Source organism: Aquarana catesbeiana, linkage group LG08 (assembly GCF_042186555.1).
Source record: "Aquarana catesbeiana isolate 2022-GZ linkage group LG08, ASM4218655v1, whole genome shotgun sequence".
Lineage (NCBI taxonomy): Eukaryota > Metazoa > Chordata > Amphibia > Anura > Ranidae > Aquarana > Aquarana catesbeiana.
The window spans coordinates 194,796,330-194,814,608 of NC_133331.1; the positions used below are offsets into that span (position 1 = coordinate 194,796,330).

General features: G+C 40.0%; 1 protein-coding gene across 1 annotated transcript; it reads right to left on the reverse strand.

The window, feature by feature from the left end:
* Positions 1-774: 774 nt before the first annotated feature.
* Positions 775-16,793, reverse strand: PLAU (plasminogen activator, urokinase). Its single transcript, XM_073596754.1, has 11 exons — positions 16,644-16,793; positions 12,770-12,851; positions 12,656-12,686; positions 10,223-10,327; positions 9,960-10,134; positions 8,212-8,339; positions 7,831-8,026; positions 6,311-6,462; positions 5,952-6,092; positions 5,713-5,861; positions 775-4,002 (listed from the first exon to the last, which is right to left on the reverse strand). Exons 2-11 carry the CDS (start codon positions 12,824-12,826, stop codon positions 3,811-3,813), a joined length of 1,326 nt encoding a protein of 441 aa, XP_073452855.1. The 5' UTR covers positions 12,827-12,851; positions 16,644-16,793; the 3' UTR covers positions 775-3,810.
* Positions 16,794-18,279: the final 1,486 nt, after the last annotated feature.

Consider the following 18,279-nt stretch of genomic DNA (forward strand, 5'->3'; position numbering starts at 1 on the left):
ATTGTTGTCAGTGGGAGGAATAGTATCCCATCTTTGGTGTCAGTGGGAGAAATAGTGAACTATTATTGTTGTCAGTGGTAGGAATAGTGCCCTTTATCATTGGGAAGAATACTGCCCAAAGGGACAGGTAAAGGCAGAAAAGGGCCACATTTTGGAGATCACTGACACAGGGGAAAACTCTATGAGCCCATTCACCCCTACCTGTGTTACCATGTGCAGTGCATGCACACGAAATCGTGTAAATCCTGCCTTGGTCATTGTTGTCCACACTGGAGCCCTACAACGAGTATTCATGTAGTGCTAATTCACGTGTTATTATGGTCTCCAAATCTTGCTTTTTAATTATTACAAGGCAGTCATTTGTTAGAGATTATCTTTCTGCTATTGAACAATGTTAAAGCCTAAGTTTAGGCAAAATTGAAAAAGAAAATCAGCACAAGGGACAGTACTTAGATTTAATGAGAAATGTTCCTTGTGCTGGTGCCAGCTATCCTCGTTGAAATCTGAAGCTCTCTGCCCCCCTTCCCCATACCCCAGCATCCTTAAACTTCCGGTCCTGCCGGTGTTATACAGCTACTGGACCTGTTATAGGCACTTGTCAAGATTGCCAACTATACCCACCCTCACCACCCCTTCCTCCATTCATGGAAGCTGTACTATAGTTTCCATTAATAAAAAGGATCTATAAATGAAGGAGGCAGATTTAAAGAATCTTTGCATTATACACAAGCTTCTATGAACAAATCTCAGCACAAAATAAATGGCATATATAGGTAATATAGGAACAAATAGTTTATTAATGACAGATAAAATCAAAATAATGATATACAATATCAATAAATAAATAGGAGACAATATAAACACACATGGGGCCAGCCCATCAGTTTGAAAATACATTGAACAAGGCACACAGCAATGCCACCTTTCCTCCAAAACAATGTATATGGAACAGCTTGTATGGCTTGTGTGTTACAAAAGTGGCAACTGATATCTCCATTGTTCTTTTGTAAGATCATTGTTTTAAAACAGCAACCTTGCAGGATCATGGCCTTCTCTAGGTGTTCTTGGCTATTGTGGGGTCTGTTGTTTTCTTGCTTATCCTCAAGAGATCACTAGAGAGTTGGCATTAATTTAAAGCGGAGCTCCACCCGAAAGGGAACAGGTACCTGGTTTTGACAGGTTCCCGCTCCCACTTCTGGCTCAGATCGCCGTGGTGAACTTAGCCGGAAGTTAGCCCCCCCCCCCTTCTCCTTTCCCTGCAGTCCTCTGGGACACATCACAGGTCCTAGAAGACTATGGGATCATTTACAAAGCGCAGCGCAACTCGCACATGCGCAGTAGGAAAAAGGCTGTGAAGTCACAAGGCTTCACTTCCTGTTTCCCTTACTACAGATGCTGGTGCCTGCACCCAAAGCCGATTGAAGAATTCTTCAGTTGCTTTCTGGTTTCTGGCCTAAGCCAAAATGATGTCATACATTACAGGAGTCTTCATGGCATTTTTTTTTTCTTTCATCATCTGAAAAAGGGCTTTCTCAGCTAAGCACACCCTCTTGTCTGCATGCCTGTGCTAAGGGCAGATGGATTCCAGAAAGTAAATGCTACATGAATCATCTGCCCTTACTCAAGATAACTACAGCTAGAAGTTATTTCTCAACAAAATAAAGCATGGAGACATGGATGGATGGGTGAGTTTGCTTTGAATATTAAAAATGAATTAAATATCGTTTCCAGTTTATGGTGCTTAGATACAGTTTAATTCTGATTTAAATCGAGAAAAGTTTTTCTGAACACTTTTTTTTAAAGTGACCAATAGAATTGAATAATTGTTTTGACTACTTCAATAGTTTATAGATATCATAGTCTACTCAAAGCCGCTAATTTTGTCTTCTATAGGGTTCTGCATTGCCATCCCCCTAGTAGATAAACCTGCAACTGTTGCTGTTTTAAAAGTAACATTTATGTGCAGTTTATAGTTTACTCTGTAAGTAAATATATATTAAAATATTACATAAATTATATAATTAACATAAATAGTCAGTAATATATTATGTACAACATATTGCCATTTTCATTAGTAGAAATATCTAAGGCTGGGTTCACACTAGTGAGAATTGGATATGGGTTTCCCCGCATCCAGTTCTCACAGCAGGAGATTGTGACCGGCTTTCTATGGAACTGGTTCACATATCTATCTCCGCAGCGGCTCCTGTGCGTTTTGCACAGGAGTGTTGTGCGTCTTTTGGTCCATTTCAGGTCCAAATTCAGCCCAAAAATTCAGGCTGAAATTAGACCTGAAACTCCTGCTGTGAGCCACTCCGTGCTCATATGTGAACCCAGTCTAAATGAGGACTAATATTGTAATAATGTAAACACAAATCAGTCCCAGACACCATTAAAGAGAATGGCAACTGAAAGTAACGCCAGAGAGAACATTTCAAAACATTTCAGTGTTGAAAATGAGGTATTATTTTTTTTATGAGGATTTGGAATAGGTTTTTGAATAGATTTTTGAAATGTTTTAGACACTTATATTATGGAAAAAAAGAAAAAAAAAGGCAGGTTATGGTCCAATAAAAAAAGCTATGTTTGCACCAAGTATCTGATTAGGTCAAGGAGAAAAGGCCATTAAAACAACATATTTGCCTTTACTGTGACTGGGAATTGGCCATAAAAGGTTTGTCTTTTTTGTTGTAAGTATTTCTCAGTCACGTTTTGCAGTGGACAGTATACCTGTTTTGTCTTCATTTGTTTCAAATATTTACACAGAAATTGAAAATGTTCACTTATACAGTACCTTTTGGTAATACACGGAGATAAGAAAATCCGTTTGCAAATCAGGCAAATTGGAAATTTTTGACTAAATAATAAACCTGAAGAAGTGTTCAATATAAGGAGAATCATACAAGCCATGGATCATGATTGGCTAGATTCTAGAATTGGAGGATTCTCTATAAATCAGATCGCCAACCTGTGATTCTGCTGATGTGATCATCAGTAGCGAAGAGTAAAAAGTTCATTCCGATATCAGTGCAAACACGATGCTAAAAAGCCCCTCACTTCTTAGGGCCTGGAATATATCAGTTCCAAATATATGACATATCTAGATACAATTAGGCTAATTTACTAAAGGAATTGAGAATCTTCACATGATAAATTGTTTGAATATTTCCGTCAATTATCCATCCATGTGAAAAGCACATTCCTGTTCACATTGAATACGCAATCATATGGAGAAGAAATAAATGAACAGGAATGTGCTCCACGTGATTGGATAATTGAAGTGAATATTCATACAATGTATTATATGAAGATTCTCAACTTTTTAGGTCTATTTTACACTTGTTGCTGGGGGGGGGGTAGTAAAAATACATCCCCATCCCGCCTAACAGCCGCCCCCCTTGCCACAATGTTAAAAGCTATTTACTGCAGGTTGCTTTTAACGCAGGTGTATACAAGCACTTAGTAAATCAACCTCAAGTCTGCAAAACAGATTATCTACCATCAAGGCCAGAGTCAAGGCCTAGCAACAGTCCTTGAAATGTAACAGTCTTTATAATTAGGGATACCAAACACAGATGCATCATTCTGTAAAGATACGTGATTGTCTCTATGTCTTCTCATGTTTCTGGTATCCAAGGATGAACCAGAGTGACCATAATAGCCATGGTCCCAAAGCTAACCATTCACTGTGCAATCTCTGTAAAAATCTTTAGATTTAGTTTTTTTAAATAAATCTTTAGATTTATCTTACATTGACAAGCTAATTGGCTTCTTCACAGCTCTGTTTTCCAGATTCTCAGTATTTTTTAATTACTTTGGAATAAAATTGGCTTGCATACTGGGCGATTCAGCCATGTTTTCCTCTATCCAGCTCAGGTAGTTTGTCATTCGGGTATACACTCCAGGCTTGTTTTTCTTGGCACACTCATCACCCCAGCTTATTACACCATAGAGTACCATTTGGTCATTGTGGTTGCAGATAAGAGGACCACCGGAATCTCCCTAAAAAGAGGTAAGTATAAATGATTAGATGTATTACTTTGAAAACAGGTCAAAACCCATTGTACAAGACTAGACATGTAATAAATTAGGCATTTAAAGTAATATTAAAGGCAGATTTAAAAAAAATAAAATAAACATGTCATACATACCTGCTCTGTGCAGTGGTTTTGCACAGAACAGCCCCAATACTCCTCTTCTTAGGCCCCCCGCCGGCGCTCCTGGCCCCTCCCTCTTGCTGAATGCCCCCATAGCAAGCAGCTCATTGACTCACTGGCTGTGATTGACAGTAGTGGGAGCTAATAGCTGTACTGCTGTCTTAGCCAATGAGGAGAAAAAGACCTAGGAGACCCGCTGCTCTCATGGACATCGCTGGATCGAGATGGGGCTCAAGTAAGTAGTGGGGGGGCTGCTGCACATGGAAAGTTTTCTACCTTCATGCATAGAATGCATGAAGGTAAAAAACCTTGAGCCTTTACAACAGGGGTGGCCAACCTGTGGCCCATGGGCCACATGTGGTCTTCGGACCCCTTCAGAGCCCTTCTCTCCCTCCCGTCGGCATTCAGCCGCTACAGGAGGAAAGAATTCAAAATTCGGAACCATTTTATTTTATTGTGGCCCATAGCTGGTTACCAAATCACTTGAGTGGCCCCCGCTCTTCAAAAGGGTGAGCACCCCTGGTTTACAACCACTTTAAGCTCATTTACACAATACAGTTTGACTGTACACTTTACCAAAATGAAGTAATATGAAGGTCTAGCTAAACTATCTATTCTGTTTGTACCGAATCAAGCAGGCCTTTGTAAAGTTGTTGGTAGGTCTAAAGGAGTTTGTAAAGTCAGATTGTAAAGAGTGTGGTAAGCTTTTGAGCAGGTAACTTAAAGCCCGTTTTGTTTAGTGGTGAGGAAAAAGCTTATAGTCACTTCATCCTTCTTTCCATTGGAAAACTATATGCTTGCCATTGTTTAGCGATGGACTGTTCCTGGTCTATGGAGCCTGCTCTGGGCTTGATGACATCAGGAACAGTCCATTACTCAAAATTGCTGGAGCTTGGGAGTGCTGAGAGGATTAGGTAAGTATATCTCCTTTCTCCTCTCCTCTAGACAAAAACGAGCAGTTAACCCATGCAGTGTGGAGACAGCCCCACTGCATAGGAAAACTATTTATTTTTTTTTTGCCTGGAGTTGGGCTGGGTACACACTCCACATATTTGAGGCAGTTCACTACAAGGATGGCCCTGTCGGTTCTCTCTTGCCCAACATCCTTTTATTAAAAAAAAAAAATTTTAAAAAGGAGCCAAGTGGAAAACTAAATTAGATGCAGCGACTGTTCGGGTAGTCTGATAGGCGCCAGGTGTAGCCCTCAGAATACAATAGGTGCACTGGGAGATTCCTCCATCCATAGATGGGGGAATCTGCCAGATTGTTTTAGTTCAGCCTGTAAGTTGAACTGAAAATAATCTATGTGCGTATACCCAGCATTAGACTTTTATTGCTAAATGGATTTACCACATTCACAGTTACCTTTAACATCTGTTCACATGAGATAAGAGACAGCTCAAGGCTTACAAACTGATAGCTTTGGCAGGGCATTTTTACTATAACCGGTCAAATATGAACATCCATTCTCCATCTAATATTTCTCTGATACTACTAAGGCAAAAGAGGTTTTCAGCATAAAAGCTAACTTGTTATGTTCTAATTATAATCTTACCTTGCAAGCATCCACCTTCCATGCCGGGTCTCCAGCACAAAACATATTGTTATTGATCAGTTTCCCATAATACTCCTCTGACTGGCATACATTCTGAGGGATTATCTGAACCGTGGAAGACTTCAGGACCTGAGAGTACTTAATGCTATCTGCAGGAAAGGAAAATAACACCAAGTTAGAGGGGTAAGAGTTGACTAAGAATGCAATAATAATTTAGTCAATTAGCAGATAAAATGTACCATAAGCCTCCTTTCCAAATCCAGCAATCTCACACTTTGTTCCACCTTCTAATTTAAGGTCCGGCGGTGGCAAGCAGATAGTCTGAACATGATCGGTCATGGCAGCACATTCTCCAGATTCCGAGCGTATCTTCACCAGTGCTAAAAAAAATAACAGGTTCTGAAGGTTAGAATCCTGGACAATAAAACCGGAATCCCACTGAATCTTAGTCATATGCTGGGTATTACATAAAAAGTGTATTGTATCTGTTGTGTTAATAGTACACTGGATCTAATTAAACTTATTTTTCCAGTGCAAGGATAAATAAATGATTAGCTGTTACTTCAATCAAGTTTGTTAAGCAACGTTTGCCTCTTACCAATATCATTGTCCAGAGCATTTGTCAAATCGCTGTAATGTTTGTGACGGATGATTTTCTCCACCAAAAACTTCTGTTCTTTAAACTCATTGGTTTCATCAAGGTTATTCTTTCCCAAAACAATGGCATAGTCCTTGGGTTCAGGAGTCTCACTAAATTAAAACAAATTTAATCAAGTTGTGCATGTAAAGTGAACTTGCCCAACAGATATACTTTATTAGTGGCCCCCAGCTGCCCATATTTACCATATTTTCACCAATCCATTCAGCCACCACAATAAAGTAAAGAAGGCCTCTGCATGCTCCAAAGCTTGAAGCTTACACAGGACCGAGGACTCACTCCCCACCCCCCATGTGACAGCGCTAAGTGCCTAAATGTTTATTTGCCAGATAGCAAAACTGTCATATGGGAATGACAGGTAATAAGTCACATAATCTACTATAACTGGAGGCATCAGTTATTTCTTTCCACTCCCAACAGCCAAATGTACAAGCTGAAAAGTTAAGGAAGTATAAGGAGCTGATGGGGCTGCCATTGAAATAAACCTGTTGCTTTGCCCTGCATGCACAAGGCAATGGCTCATTTTAGTAATATGGATAACATTCTTTCTAAGTAATACTGTGGATCATTGGTTTTGTCACTCACATACATAGAGCTAGTATGTAGTAATTCTTAGCAATTAATCAGATTTAGGTGTACTGTTGTTACATTAGATAATATATATTTCCAATATACTACTACTAAGGGCACTTTGCACTTGTGTTATTTAGGGGTTAATTTAATAAAGGCATATAGACTGTGCACTTTGAAAAGTGCAGTTGCACTCTGCAAGTGCAATTGCTTCAGAACGGTGTAGTGGCACAGTGGTGTAGTGGGTAGCACTATCGCCTAGCAGTAAGAAGGGTTGCTGGTTCGAATCCTGACCACGACACTACCTGCCTGGAGTTTGCATGTTCTCCCTGTGTCTGCGTGGGTTTCCTCCGGGTACTCCAGTTTCCTCCCACACTCCAAAGTCATGCTGGTAGGTTAATTGGATCCTGTCTAAATTGGCCCTAGTATGTATGAATGTGAGTTAGGGACCTTAGATTGTAAGCTCCTTGAGGGTGTAGAGACTGATGTGAATGTATAATATATATGTAAAGCGCTGTGTAAATTGACGGCGCTATATAAGTACCTGAAATTAAAAAAATAAATAAATAAATAACTTAGTAAATGAGGTAAAACTTCACTCTGCAAAGAATACCCAATCACGTGCAAGAAAAAAAAAAACGCATTTTCGCTTGCACATGATTGGATGATGGAAGTCAAAGTTTCTGCTCATTTACTAAGCTCTGGAACAACTGCTCTTGCAGAGTGCACCTACTCTTTGCAAAGTGCACAGTGTATCTGCCTTTAGTAAATCAACCCCTTAATGTCATGAAAGGAACACATTCACGAATGAATGAAATCAAATGATAAAGCCAATTAAAATGATCTGTTGCTAGATAAAAGCCAGAAAAGCATAATGAATAATCACTTACCCGTCTGGAAAACAATGTGCTGCAGTGACCACCCAGCAGGGATGAATAAGACTTCCTCCACACTGAAAGAAGAGTTGCTGTCTGTTTCTGCGGCTGACTTGGTAGAGCATGGCTATCCATGGCTGGGATTCAATTGGACTGCTCATCCCACCAACGATTTTATACAGCTTGTGCTGGCGGCGGCCACAAGAAGGTTCTGCATTGTAAAAATAGACTAAGTTTACTGTGGTTCATTGACAAAGTCATAGATATCAGCCATAAGTTATAAAGAACATAATATGACATCTGCATTTGGGTTAGAGTCCCAGCTTGGGCTTGTTTAAAGAAGCTGAACTGATGATGCACAATGTTCCAGCAAATCTGCAAATATTTAACACCAACCTATTTTTTCCAATGTTGTCGATACTGTTGTCGCTTCTGATTCACATTTTGGGATCTGACAAAACATAGTGGAAATCCCTTTGGGTCCCCTGAAGTAGCACCATGGTCTCATTCCAATCTCTGGGTTTCTGCAAGAGAAAAAAAAAGATGTAAAGGCTGCATCATCAGAAAGCATCTAGTACATAGGATTTCACAGCAATGTACGATATTTCTACATATAGCACAGACTGATGTACATACCCAAACCTAAGGAATTCAAAATAAGGAATATGTATAAATAAACTTATGTATAAATACATAAGTGGTTCATATAGTGAACTTGGCGTTGAGGTCATCACAGAGGACAAGGGAGCAATCTTTATGGAGGAAAGGATATTTAATCTCCAAACACAGAAAGGTTTCTTCACAGTAAGAGCTGTGATAATGTGGATTAGACTCCCTCCAGAGGTGGTTATGGCAAGCTCAGTAGATTGCTTTAAGAAGGGCCTGGGTTCTTTCCTAACTGTACATAATATAACTGGGGACTAACATTTTTAAGTAAAGTTGATCCAGGGAAAATCTGCTTGCCTCTCATGGGATCAGGAAGGAATTTTTTCCCCTGCTAGAGCAAATTGGATCATGCTTTGCTGGTTTTTCTTTTCTTCCTCTGGATCAACTGTGGGTTTAGGATTGTGTTTATGGGATTGTATGATTTTTTTCCCTCCTTTTATTGGTTGAACTGGATGGACTTGTGTCTTTTTCAACCAGACTAACTTTGTAACTATGTACTGTAACTATGTAACTATGACTAACCATAAACATCCAATTTTAGAATGCTAACTACTCCAATCAATACACGCAAAAAAGTTTCATAGTGATATGTGCTTCTTTTATGGTCATGTTTTAGTCTTTCAGGCTTATATATGAAACTTTGATCTGCACTTTCTATACAGCAGGTTGCCGTTGTGGCGGAGGAGTCTTTTGGCATTTCATCCACATAAACACCACTGAAATAACCTGTACAACAACACTGCTTTGGTTTAGTTAGACTCCTCAGCACAAAATAATTTAGTCTTACTGGTGAGCTTCTTTGTTCCTGTCAACGGGAAAGAAGAGCAACGAGTCATACACAACCCAGATTGTGATTTATCTATACTGAGTTTGCCTGGAGCATTTTATTGCAGTAACTTACTGAATAGAAAGCCCAATTAAATTATCACACAGTAATCTCTTTAAAGTTCTAATCCCCCTCCCCATTTTGCATTATTTTTTGCTTGGAACTGTCTGAAAATACCTTATTGCTTCCAAAATTTTTACTCTAGTGCTCTATGCTGGCAGAGCTGAGTAGCAGCCACCCCACCAATAACAAGATCATATAGACTTATACTGCAGAAAAGGGGAGAGAGACGGTTCTTAGTGCTGATTACTGAGGGCACTAGTTGTTATTCTTGTACCTGTTGGAGTAGACCAGGGATATGCAATTAGCGGACCTCCAGCTGTTGCAAAACTACAAGTCCCATCATGCCTCTGCCTCTGGGTTTCATGCTTGTGGCTGTAAGAGTCTTGCTATGCCTCATGGGACTTGTAGTTCTGCAACAGCTGGAGGTCCACTAATTGCATATCCCTGGACTAGACATTCAAATTTAGACACCCTGAAAAACCGATGTAATAGTAGAATTAAGTTGTCAGTATATAAATGTCTATCTGCCTGCAGATCTATTTCCAGGGCTTGAATTGAGCTTTAACCATTGAGACATGTAGAACATTACCTGCAATAGTTGTGCTTCCCTAGACCAAGCTTTAAGGCATCCTTCATGTTGGCATTGAAATAATGATTTTTCAAGAGTGGGGAGTCCCAGCGCATGCAGGTATAGTTGTGAGTGGTTCGGGATGCAGTGCCTCTGTAGTTCTGGCCCCTGTCTTTGTAGCATGTAGCTTGCATGTCTGTAAGAAAAGTGTCACTGTGAACTCAGAATCACACAAAAATGTATTTAATGGAAAAGCAGCAGCAATTAAGGTATTAGCTATATACCTCTTTCACAGTGCTGTCCATCATATCCTGTAGGGCAGGCACACCTGTAGGGTCTACGGTGGGTTCTGCGATACAAACAGCTACCTCCATTTAAGCAGACACAATCTGAAGAGAGAGAGGAAAAAATGACATAAACAAATAGAATATAATTCAATACCATGTGTATGTTTTCACAAGGAACATTAATATGTTGCCGTCAATCTGATTAAGCCACCTTACTTGATAAATAAAATAAAAAATTCCATTGCAGCAGTTACATTGTTTAAAAAAATGTTATCTATAATTTGATTAAATATTGGATATTATTATAGGATATCCAAAGATTTTGAACAGAGAGGAGAGGGATTATTGTTTTTATTGCTGTCTGTGCGACCATTAAGGAGACTCCCCCTCTCTATTTGTGGCTGCCCTGCTGAATTCTGAATAGAGGAGGTAAGCCACTCTGTACAAGCGCCATTCAGAGAATGCTTTGCATTTATTGAATGAATGCAAAACATTCTCTGATCAGATGAAATTAAGAGACAGAACAGTGGTGTCATGCTCTATACCTCCTCCAATTAGAGAATGCTTTGCATTCATTCAGAAAATCTAAAGCATTCTCCTAATGGTGCTTGTGCTGAGCAGCTGACCTCCTGTGTTCAGAATGTAGTAGGACACCTGCTTGGCATAGGATGTGGAAGAGAGTGGAGATCACTGGTGTAGTGGTGTCTACTACATTGATTTCTAGCTTCCAGAGGCATCAGACAGGTATGAGATATACATAGTTACATTAGTCCAAGCTGGACCAATGTAATTATGTATAAAATATCCATACACTGGAATTCTTCTTTAATTAGTTTGCAATAATGAGCACCTCCAAGTATCAAACACTCCTGTGATCATGAACATAGATTTTTCAGTTAGCTGGAAAATCTATGTGATCAGCCCCTACAAATGGCATAAGCCAATTCAAGCCAGCCAGATGAATGGCTTAGTATGGGTCCTTCCTCTATATGCTCTTAGTATGGGTCCTTCTTCTATGTGCTCTCAGTATGGATTCCTCCTCTATGTGCTCTTGTTATGGGTCCTTCCTCTATGTCAGGGGAATTAAACTCAGTTTTATCAGCATCAGCAATATGGTTGCCCTCAAAGGTCCCTTTGTAACTGAGGTGCAAAATGTACAGAGTGGAGGGTTCAGGAGTGCATTACGTACAGTGTGCAGAGTTCAGGATTACGCTACATACAGAGTGCAGAGTTCAGGAGTGCACTGCGTACAGAGTGCAGGGTTCAGGAGTGTACTACGTACAGAGTGCAGGGTTCAGGAGTGCACTACGTACAGAGTGCAGGGTTCAGGAGTGCACTACGTACAGAGTGCAGGGTTCAGGAGTGCACTACGTACAGAGTGCAGGGTTCAGGAGTGCACTACGTACAGAGTGCAGAGTTTAGGAGTGCACTACGTACAGAGTGCAGGGTTCAGGAGTGCACTACGTACAGAGTGCAGGGTTCAGGAGTGCACTACGTACAGAGTGCAGGGTTCAGGAGTGCACTACGTACAGAGTGCAGAGTTCAGGAGTGCACTACGTACAGAGTGCAGAGTTCAGGGGTGCACTACCTACAGAGTGCAGAGTTCAGGAGTGCATTATGTACAGAGTGCAGAGTTCAGGAGTGCATTATGTACAGAGTGCAGAGTTCAGGAGTGCATTATGTACAGAGTGCAGAGTTCAGGAGTGTGTTATGAACAGCTTGCAGCGTTCAGGGGTGCACTATTTACAAAGTAGAGGATTTAGGGGGGCACTATGTACAGAGTGCAGGGGTACGCTATGTACAAAGTGCAGGGTTTAGGGGTGCGCTATTTACAAAGTGCAGGGTGTAGGGGGGCACTAAGTACAGAAAGCAGGGTTCAGAAGTGTGTTATATACAGAGTGCAGGGTTTAGGGAGCACCATGCACAGCCCCCCAACCCCCCAAATAAGCTTCCTCGCATCTCTCTCACCCACCTGCCCTGGCTCTAGTACCTTCCTGTGTAGGCCACTCTGCCTCGGCTGGTAGGGAGATCTTTTGCTCAGATTCTGGAGATCTGTCCTCACTATGCCCTGCCTTGAGTGTGTGTAGGGATCTGTTAGTTCCAGAAGCCGCTGAGAGGAAAGCTGCCCCTTCTAAACAAAGCAACCTTCTGTGTTTACAAGTGACAATGAGGATCAGAAGTGGAGGGTGAGAGCCAGAGGAGGCTGAATGAAATTCTGGCATGTTCTGGCTGCAAAACTGGGTGCAAGGGCAGCATAACAAAAGGCCTGGCAGGCCCGATTTGGCCTGTGTTTGACATATGTGCTCTATGTGCTCTTAGTATTTGTCCTTCCTCTATGTGGCCCAAAACACTGTGCAGAAATAGATGTTGAAAGTAACCTTTATATTAGATATACTTCATTTCAATAGACAATATTTATATATTACCTACCTTCTGAATTGCTTGTTTTTATAGAGAACGTCTGGAACACAAAAAAATATTTTAATCAGTAACAGAATACATTGCAGCTGAAAACAGAGGTACATGATGCCCAAAGAAACTTACCGATTCCAGTCCACTAATAAGCGCACAAGCTAAGGCTAAGGTCAGGATAAGCTTCATCTTCTCCGATGTGATCTCCTTGTCGCTGGAATGTAAAATATATACTTAGAGTGCCGTTTATGACAAGTTATACGAGATCCATAAAAAATGTTTTTGTGTTTTTGTGTTTGTAGAGGAGATCATTAAAATATTAGGGGACTCACTATATATTCATCAGACCAAAAAAAAAAAAAAAAAGAATGCCGTTCAAACAGCCAATGAATATATAGTATATGTGTTCTAAATGAAGCATGATTGCATTGTTGTCAAGTACAGTAGACTGAATGTAGAAACCACTTTTACTATTTTACATTTGTACTATCACTGACAACCACGCCAAGTGGGGACAGCTGCCATATTTCTGTTCTAGGTTTAAAGTGTATGCCAATCATTTTTATATTGTAATTATAGAGATTGGGGAATGGTAGTATCCCTGTTGCATTTTTACTTAAATCTGGGGCTTCCTAAGAGATCACTCCTCACTTCCTGTCCTGCTGACAGTGGCTTCACCAGACAGGAAGTGAGGGGAAATCACCAAAAGCAATACAGAAAAAAATATACACCTTTATTTAAAATAGGGAAAATGAAAACCTGTCAGATTTCTATTTCTCGTTGTGTCCCTGCTTATTTAAAAAAAAAAGTGTTTATTTCTCTCTGTGTTGCTGTTGGAGATTTTCCCACACTTCCTGTCTGGTCAGCATATAAAAATATATATACACTATATATCGCACAGAGCAGTCTGAAAAACCTCAATTTCTATACTGCCTCTATATACCTTTTATGCTGCTTTCTACCAGTAAGACCCCAATTATCCAAAGCAATATATTTAAAAAGACAAGACAAATTCTATAGCATCTCAGACTGTGCTATACAACACCATAACTGTACCAAATGAAAGAGATTTCCCTTAAATATTCCCCTAATTTTTAACTTTTAAGAGAGCGCAGGATAAAGGGTCCGCTAGGCCTTTAGTAAAACAATCTGTAATGTGCTAATCTTTTTGATCAGAAAGTTTATTAGGCTGTATTATAGTTTTGCATTATTACTTTTTTTCAAATGTAAGTGACACTAAATTCTTTTTCATGAAAAATATATTTTTATAGAAGTATGTATTCTTAATTTTAAAGAAGTACTTCTTTTGCTCTCAGAATACTGTAAAACTCCAAATTCCTTTTTTTTTGTTATGATATGACTTCCTATTAGAGGGTGGTTACATTGGTTCTCTATGGTCCCACTGTATATTGGCACATAGCCATCTTTTCTTGCTGGCTCCCAAGATGGACTATGGGATTTGTAGTGTGCACAGAGCACTTCACATGACTGCAACTAGAGTGCACTGCTTATTTCAAACACATGGAAGTGAGATGGAAAAGAAGAGGTTCAGAAGCTTGTGGAGGACATTACAGGGGTGTAGAAAAACATAGTAGAAACCAATTTCATAAAAAATAGATTACAGGGCCATTAGGTAACGGATTTGTGTGTGAATGATTTTTGGAGAAATTGTTTAGTGTCACTTTAATTCTAGTTGGAACATAAGATTCTAAGCATATTTTTTCAGAATGGTACCTTGGTTAACAATATTGTAATAAATGTTTGTTCATTGGAATTACCGTATTTATCGGTGTATAACACGCACAGGCGTATAACACGCACCCCAATTTTAGGAGGGAAGTTTAAGGAAAAAAATGTATATTTTAAATAAAGAACTTTTAAGCAAAATAAGGTTCACAGCTCATCAATGCACCCTGCTCAGTGCCCATCTGCAGCCTCTAAATTGCCCATCAATGCACCCTGTTCAGCGCCCATCTGCAGCCATTAAATTGCCCATCAATGCAGCCTGTTCAATGCCCATCTGTAGCCTATAAATTGCCCAACAATGCAGCCTGCTCAGTGCCCATCTGCAGCCTCTAAATTGCCCATCAATGCACCCTGCTCAGTGCCCATCTACAGCCTATAAATTGCCCAACAATGCAGCCTGTTCAGTGCCTGTCTGCAGCCTCACATTTCCCATTATTGCAGCCTCGCCAGTGTTGGATTATCCCTGCTGTCTTTGAGGGAAGAGGAGGAGGAGCGAGCACAGCTGAATTACACAGAGCCGCGATCTCCTGTGTACCTGGCGCTCCGTCACTCACAGCCCCGCCTCCTGGCCCTGCTCATATGATAGACAGAACAGTGGCCCAATGCAGGGCCAGGAGGTGTGGCTGTGAGTGACGGAGCGCCGGGTACACAGGAGATCGCTCCTCTTCCCTCAGAGACAGCAGGGATCGGTGTATAACACACCCACGATTTTCCCCTGATTTTAAGGGGGAAAAGTGCATTATGCAGTTATACGCCGATAAATACGGTATCTTTACAATGATAATAAAAATAAGAAGAAGAGGGTGACCAAAAAAAGCAACAAAAAAAAAAAACATTAAATGCGCAGTCTGTACTTTGTCTAGGGTACTGGACCTCTAAGGCTTAATGTACACGGAACGTTTTACAACCTCCCCTGAATGATTTAACTTGACAGATAGTAAACAACGTTTAAAAACGTCTGTTTTGCCGCGTTTACATGGTGCGTTTAGCCACATTTGCGTTTAGAAGCGTTTTTTTTTTTTCAAATAGTAAAAAATGTAAAACACCTGTAAACGAAACGTGAGTTACCGTGTTTACACTCGTTTACAAGCTATTACAGGCGTTTCAGATGCCTCTGAACATCCATCCTGAACGCATTTTTTTTGCTTTCCAAAAAAAATGCCTAGAAACCATTATGAACGACCCTGTGTACATGTACTGATAAGATTCAGGGGCAACTGAAGAAAAAAAACTTCCGTTTACCAGCAGCAGTGTATAGGAAGCCTTAGAGAAACATTATATCTAGCTGACTATGCAAAGCCCCGTTGTCAGCTATTGATTCTAAAAAAAGTGTTTACTGGTTAAAATGTAACGGTAAGATATCACTCGGCTTATATTTAGATTCTGTTATCTCAAAGATGTTACTTTTCGGGGACATCCGCACTTCTGTAGCTACTGATTTTGATTAGTAAAGCTACTATAGGACTTTAGGTGTTTATTAGATAATGCACCCAACATAAAACCGATATCTGTGAGCATTTTTAATCAGTAAAAAAAACATAACGAATTGTCTGAAAGCATTAACACATAATTAGTTGCTACCAGTAATAAGCACAGCCACGCAAGGGAATTTGAGCTTAAATGACCCCAAACCATGGGGTGATTGGTAACACTCCATTCTATAAAGGGGGTACATTGATAAGGTTAGAAACAGTAGTCTGTGTAAAGCTGCTCATACACCTAAAGCTCACCACACATGTTACAATCTATATAATCTCCTTTAGATCTAGTGCAACTGTCTGCCTGATTGGATACAAATTGATTGGTTAGATTAGGTAGATCCTTATAGTACATCCTTTTGGTAAATCTAAAGTTGACTGTACAAAGATTGTATGGTCAGATTGGAATGTGTATGGTGACCTTTACAATTTGATTTTACAATCTTTCTACAACCTCTACTTTTTTGAATTAAGAATACTCAACAATTATGTAATATAAGGGTCCGCCTAAACAACATATTCACCATTTATCCAATCAGGCAGGCCCTTGTCATACATAAATGTTGTTAAGCGCTGTGCAAACTGTTGGTGTTATATAAAACCTGAATAATAATAATAATAACATGATCTGAAGCTTCTCTACATCTTATATTCTTGAATGCTGGTAATTGATTTAATCACTGCTGTAAAATAATCTCTTCCATTTCTAGTCCTCATCATGCTGAAATTGTTCACATCATCCCAGACTGGAATAAATCCTCATACGTTTTATGTTCACTTACCACTCAGAGGTCCAGCTTTCACCTTGCAGCTGTCTGCAGATGTTTCCTCTATGTTTGCTTTCAGTTGTCTCTGTCCTGCAGTAGATGGGACTGGGTGCCTTATAATGCTCAGCTCTGCTCTCTGATTGGCTGGCATTGTGCCTTAGGCGTGGCAGCCCGTCATTGTGCAGAGGCTGTACCGCAGGCTCATCATCCTGTACATTAACTCTTTGTAAACACGAGAACGTGTCTGTGACTCAACTATAGGGGATTCACACCGGTTTCGTAGGAAATGAACCGATTAACACAACACATTCCAGACAAAATACTAAAAAAGGAAACACAAGCCAAAAATAATTGTTATGAATTTTCACAAGCCAGTCTTCACCTTTTTTATTTTAAATCAGTTATAGACAAAGAAGTCTATTATAGGCACGTTCTGAAAGTGTTTCCCTTTTGTTTAAATAGAAGCTAATGTATTAACCGTCATAGTGCTTAACCACTTAAGGACCGAGCCTCTTTCTGAGATTTGTTGTTTAATTTGTTTGTTGTTTATTTGTTGTTGTTAAAAACATTTTTTTTTGCTAGAAATTTACTTAGAACCCCCAAACATTATACATTTTTTTCAAACACCCTAGAGAATAAAATGGCGGTCATTACAATACTTTCTGTCACACCGTATTTGAGCAGTGGTCTTACAAGCGCACTTTTTTGGAAAAAATACACTTTTTTTAATTAAAAAATAAGACAACAATAAAGTTAGCCCAATTTTTTTGTATTGTGAAAGAAAATGTTACGCTGAGTAAATTAATACCCAACATGTCATGCTTCAAAATTGCGTCCGCTCGTGGAATGGTAACAAACTTTTACCCTTAAAAATCTCCATAGGCGACTTTAAAAATGTTTTTGAGTTACAGAGGAGGTCTAGGGCTAGAATTATTGCTCTCACTCTACCGATCGTGGCAATACCTCACATGTGTGGTTTGAACACCGTTTTTATATGCGGGCGCTACTCACATATGCGTTTGCTTCTGCACGCGAGCTCGTCGGGACGGGGCGCGTTTAAAAAAATAAAATTCTTATTTATTTTATCTTTATTTTTTATTTTTACACTTTTTTAAAAAAAAATGGTGTCACTTTTATTCCTATTACAAGGAATGTAAACATCCCTTGTAATAGAAAAAAGCATGACAGATCCTCTTAAATATGAGAACTGGGGCCAAAAAGACCTCAGATCTCATATTTGGACTTAAATGCAGTAAAAAAAAAAAAAATTGTCATTTGAAAAAATGACAACAAGAAAATGGCCCTTTAAGACGTATGGGCGGAAGTGACGTTTTGATGTCGCTTAAGCCCTGCTATGGTATGGAGATGGGTGGGGGCCATCTTCCCCTCACTCGTCTCCATACCCAACCACAGACAGGTCCCGATCGCCTCCGCCGCTGCCGACGGCTCAGGTAAGCGGCGGAGGGCGCGGGAGAGCGGTGGGAGCCCTCTCCTGCCGCCGATAATGGTGATCTCGCTGCGAATCCGCCGCAGACACCACCATTATCGTAAACAGGACGGCACACTGAAAAGATGGATACCTTCGGTTGTGGCAGCAGCTGCTGCTGTTACCGAGATATCCATCTTTAAAGTGCCGATGTATATGTACAGG